This window comes from Amphimedon queenslandica, unplaced genomic scaffold, assembly GCF_000090795.2.
Source record: "Amphimedon queenslandica unplaced genomic scaffold, v1.1 AMPQUscaffold_11734, whole genome shotgun sequence".
NCBI classification, from domain to species: domain Eukaryota; kingdom Metazoa; phylum Porifera; class Demospongiae; order Haplosclerida; family Niphatidae; genus Amphimedon; species Amphimedon queenslandica.
In genome coordinates this window covers 6,706-11,669 of record NW_003548024.1, presented here as the reverse complement: position 1 = coordinate 11,669, position 4,964 = coordinate 6,706, and the positions used below count along the sequence as shown (strand labels likewise).

Below are 4,964 nucleotides of genomic sequence, written 5' to 3'. Positions count from 1 at the left end.
CAGCTTCACTATTACTGGGAGGATCCTTATCAGGTAACCTCTCCTATAATGATCAGTATAATAAATAAAGAGAAAGTATTACCTACCCTTTTCCTCTCTGGTTTTGGTGTAGATACATTATTTGAAGTCTTTCCACTAGTTTTATCTCCTCCTTCTCCTCCAGTAGGAGTAGCAGCTGCTACTGTTGTGGTTGTAGTAACCTTCTTATCAGTTGATGGGGAGGAGGAGGCATGTCCCGCCTACACAATTAATTGATCAAAATGGCCGACAAGGTTTCCATACTTTAGCGGGTGTGGATGTTTCCTCAACCTTTCTTTTCTTTGGATCTGCAACAAAAACGCCAAGATTAAAAAATATATTTTTTTAAATTATATTTTTAGTGGCTCAGTGTTGGTATAGTAACTATCTGTCATTTGATTGGTCAGAAACACGGACCAATAGCTTCATCATAGCCACAGCAGCAAAAAACCAAACCCACCTTTATCATGAGTTTCAGATGAATTTGATTGGCCGCCTGTAGTTGTTGGGTGTGGTCTCCTCTGACCTCGAGGTGAGTCGGAATCAGTTGGACGAGTGACACGCCCACTTGGTAACTTCTCTAAAGATAACATAGGCACTACATAAAAATACAATAATTTAATTAATTAATTAATCATGCGTGCGTGTATGCATATAGACAGACCTTTTTTAGATTCAAGAGTGGGTGTGGTGACCACACCTTTCTTTGGTTCGGTGGTACTAGTGGCTGTGGCTTGAATCACTTCATCTTTCTTGATATTTTTAGCGTCAGAAGTAGGTGTGGTTTGTGACGAAACAGGCTCAGTTTTAACAGGTTTACTTGTCTTGACTTCCTCCGATTGTTTGGTTTTTGAATCAGTTGATTTGTGATCAACTTTAGACGATGATTTGGGTTCTACTTTATCAGCAGCTGCTCCTGTCTTTGCAGTAGCATTATTATTATTATTAGCAGTAGCAGTAGGGGTAGTGGTAGATGACACTCTCTCAGCACTGGGGGTTCTTTTAGATTCAGAACCTCCTCCTCCTCCAGTTTTTGGGGTACTAATCTTGTCTGTCTTTGGTTCGCTTGGTTTTGGAACACTCTTTGGTTTCTCAGTCCGTTCAGTACTAGAGGGTTTCTCAGTAGCGGGCAGAGTTGGTACTTTATTTTCGGAGGATTTCACTTTTTCTGGTACTTTGGGAGCTTTAGTTGATACTTTGGGTTTTTCAGGAGGTTTGGGTTTATCACTCGTTTGAGATGATGATGGAGCTGGTTTAGGCTTGGGTTTCTCATCTTTACCGTTTGACAAGGTATCGGGTTCCTCCTTCTTAATGACCTGTTAATTAATAATAGTAATTAATGAATAAAATTAATTATGAAAATAATGAATTACCTTCTCATGGAATTCTGTCTCAGGAATAAGATTAGGGGCTTGTGTTTTCAGCATACCAGCATAACTAAAAATATAATAATAATAATAACAACAAATAAAAATTTTATCATAATTATCAATGATTGTTAATGTTCCTCTCTCTATCTTACCCAATTGCTAGTACATAAAGATCCTGTCTTTTGTCCTTCTCTTCTTCGATGATCTTACCAACCCTTCTCTCCAGGACCAAAGAGAGATGCTCCACTTTAGGATAATGTGGCAAGATCTAAATAAAGATAGAAGAGAAGACACAGAACAATGACACTAATAAAGAATACATTGATACCTTTGTTAATAGCAACAGTCCATTCCTGATTTGAATGTAGTCTTTGGACTCCAGACACATCACTAAGGATTTGGTTATCTTGTAGTGCCATTTGTGGGTCACGTGACGATAGTTCTCATAGTCTAAATTGAGTTTCTCGTTGCCGGAGGCTGAGGACTTCATCGTAGAGACAAAACCTTGAGTATTAGCACATTCCTGCATAATGATAACAACAACAACAACAATAATAATAATAATAACAATAATAATAATAATAATAATAATGACTTACAGCCATATAAATTGATTCACTGTTATGCCAGCGGCCGATCATCTCAAGCAAATAGTACAAGAAATGACCTAAAAATCAGTATCAAATCAATATCAAATCAGTGTCAGTGATTCACTGATTCCAGTGTCAAATCTTACCATATCTTCTGACTTCATTCTCAGTACAGGCAGATACAGTGCATGAAACATCAGAAAACAACTAAAGAAAATCAAAAATAAATTAATAAATTTTAATAAAAAATAAATATTAATAAATAAATCACATTGCTTGTCAGTATTGGTGAGATATCAATCAGATATTTCTCAGTAACACGGACCAATATCTTCATCATTACAATGTGCATTAAATCAGTGTTAACTCTGTGTTAAGTATGCATTAACACAATGCTAACTCTTGTGTTAACTCAGTGTTAACTCACTTTATCCAGTAGCAGTATTGTAGAGAAGTTAGGTGTCTCCAGAATGTGAAGTGTTTGTATGAATTTGGCGCAATATATTGCATCAAGAGTAGTGAACCGACACCTCGGGAATATACACAGCTGCAACAGACGATTCAATGTACGACTTTTAAGGACACCTGGTGAGAGAATCAGTATGGAATCAGAATCAAATCAAATGAAATCAGAATCAATGATTCAGTATTGGTATGAGTATCAGCTCAGTATGGATCAGTAACACGGACCAATAATATCATCACAATCATTAATTCATTATTATTATTATTATTATTATTATTATTATTATTAACTAACGTGGATTGATAAAAGAGTCCTTCTGGTTCCTCAAGTAGCTGATGATCAGCTGATGGTTGTCCTCCTGTCTCTTCTTCTCTTCCATCAGTTTATCAATGAGAGCCTGGGACCGCTCCTGCTCTTTCTTCTTCTTACTGGCCGGCTAGGGGGAGGGGAAAGGGGAGGAGCTAACTTATGGTACATGTATGTATTACATGTATCAGTACATGATGTGTCACAATCAGTTTATTAATAATTAATATTTTCATTAGGATCAATCGAAAGATGGTGATTAGTTATTCATCATCTGTGACACACTGGGTGGAGCCAGTTATTAATATTGTGGGAGGAGCTAGTTATTAACTAATAGTTATTACCATTTCTTGATTGTTCTCCAGTGCCTGTATAGCATCTTTAGCTTTATTGATCTCATCATTGTACCGCTCCTTGGGAACATGAAGATCATATAAGGATAGAGACCAGAAAGCAACATAGAACGAACAACTAAAATAAATAAACAAATAAACAAATAAATAAATGAATATTAATAAACACATACTTAATGTCTTCCCAGACTTTGCTCGGTTGGAGTGGTCTGACTGATTCTATAATTGGACCAAAGACTTCCTCGCATGATGTAATGAAGTGTTTCTAAATATAGATATTGGAATCTAAAAATAGAACAATATTAACTCTCTCCTCACCTCCTGTCGGTTCATTATTGATTTCTTGGTTTCGTTTGTGACATTTTAAAAGGATTTCTCTAACTCGGCAAACTTGACCTAAAAATAGAACAATGACATCATAATGACATCATGAAGCTAATAATAGAAATATTAATCATAATAATCAGTGGATCAGACAGTACGGAGACTTAAAATTCATAAAAAATAATAAGAATTGTCATTAAAATAATCATCATATCCACCGCCCACACAGCACTCTAAGCCCCACCCAATTATAACCACACCCCCTGAAGCCCCGCCCCTTTCCCTCACTCCAATGCTTGAGAATATCTTTGGTCTATAAAGGAAGAACGCTACGTCCCCTGTCATCCTGTACTCCTGTATCAGGGTATCTAGTGAAGGGACTCTCTTTGAGTACTCATCAGGACTTAAATGAGATGAGAGGAAACCACCAAACTGAACCAGAGTATCCATACACTAGGAGAATAAATAATAATAATAATAATAATAAATAATTATTTATATATACAAAATACAAGGTACCGTACAGCAGGAAATATTTGCGGGGAATTAAATTTTGCGAGTTTGCGATTCCATTTAAAGCGCAAAATTTAAATCCGCAAAATAATGAAATTCATGCATGACCACAGTAGATAATGCTACAATAACTGTCAAAACCGCAAATATTTAATCCGCAAACCAGGTTATTTTTAAGGATTCGCAAAATTTTTCTCCGCAAAATTAACCAGCTGTACGGTATATGTATCATGCACTATAGTAGTATACTTCAGAAATAATAATAAATATTTTCATATTTTACTCATCAATCGAAAGATGGTGATTAACTGTTCATTATTAGTATACCACATTGGAGCAACTTTTAAAATTCATTAAAAAATCCAAACTTGATTGGAATCAGCTAAAACTTTCTAGACAACACAAGTATAAAAAACATGTATATAGTAGTAATTATACATGTATATGCATCAGAAAATATTTATAATAAAACTTACATTATCATACATGGAGCAGACTAGCTTCAAGTGAAGATGGCTCCCATCTCTATAGACTATACAGTCTCTTTGCTGGGCTGTTAGTAGACACAAGGGGAGACAAAGGTTAGAATCAACTAGTGCTTCACGTAAACGCTGAGATGATTTCTTAGTGTTACGAACTTGAGAAAAATAACCACCCTGTGATAGAGAGAGAGAGGGAGAAATATAGAATAGTAAAATTTATAAGAATAGTATTAATAATTATAATCAATGGTGTCTATAAGTATGTATCATTACGCTAAACAATATTTACAGTTTTGATGCTCCTACCCTAGTATCAGTACGTGTAGGAGAGGCAGACTACGAGCCACAGAGTCTGGACAAACACCATCAATTCCAGGAAAAGTAGTAATTAGTCCTGGTTGAGAAGATCAAGTATGTGCAGTAGAGACTGACATTACTAGAAATAGTAGCAACTACATGTAGCTGGAGTTGCTGTGATAGAATGTAACAGACAGTTAGTTTTTATGAAGTGCTATCATAAAAAATGTCACCTGATGCTGCTG

General features: G+C 35.8%; 1 protein-coding gene across 1 annotated transcript in view; it reads right to left on the bottom strand.

Annotated features, from left to right (window-relative positions):
* Positions 1–7: 7 nt before the first annotated feature.
* LOC100632180 (THO complex subunit 2-like) overlaps positions 8–4,964 on the bottom strand; it is a gene marked incomplete at its 3' end in the record, with an annotated part of 8,178 nt that continues 3,221 nt past the window's right edge. The window contains exons 5-21 of the mRNA XM_020005087.1: positions 4,417–4,596; positions 3,716–3,880; positions 3,470–3,499; positions 3,277–3,368; positions 3,095–3,221; positions 2,739–2,880; positions 2,406–2,563; positions 2,125–2,185; positions 1,988–2,055; positions 1,717–1,911; positions 1,541–1,656; positions 1,392–1,455; positions 683–1,334; positions 479–616; positions 283–326; positions 87–239; positions 8–43 (exon numbers count right to left, since the gene is read on the bottom strand). Coding sequence (XP_019860646.1) covers positions 8–43; positions 87–239; positions 283–326; positions 479–616; positions 683–1,334; positions 1,392–1,455; positions 1,541–1,656; positions 1,717–1,911; positions 1,988–2,055; positions 2,125–2,185; positions 2,406–2,563; positions 2,739–2,880; positions 3,095–3,221; positions 3,277–3,368; positions 3,470–3,499; positions 3,716–3,880; positions 4,417–4,596 — 2,421 coding nt within the window. The remainder of the gene's footprint in view (positions 44–86; positions 240–282; positions 327–478; positions 617–682; positions 1,335–1,391; positions 1,456–1,540; positions 1,657–1,716; positions 1,912–1,987; positions 2,056–2,124; positions 2,186–2,405; positions 2,564–2,738; positions 2,881–3,094; positions 3,222–3,276; positions 3,369–3,469; positions 3,500–3,715; positions 3,881–4,416; positions 4,597–4,964) is intronic.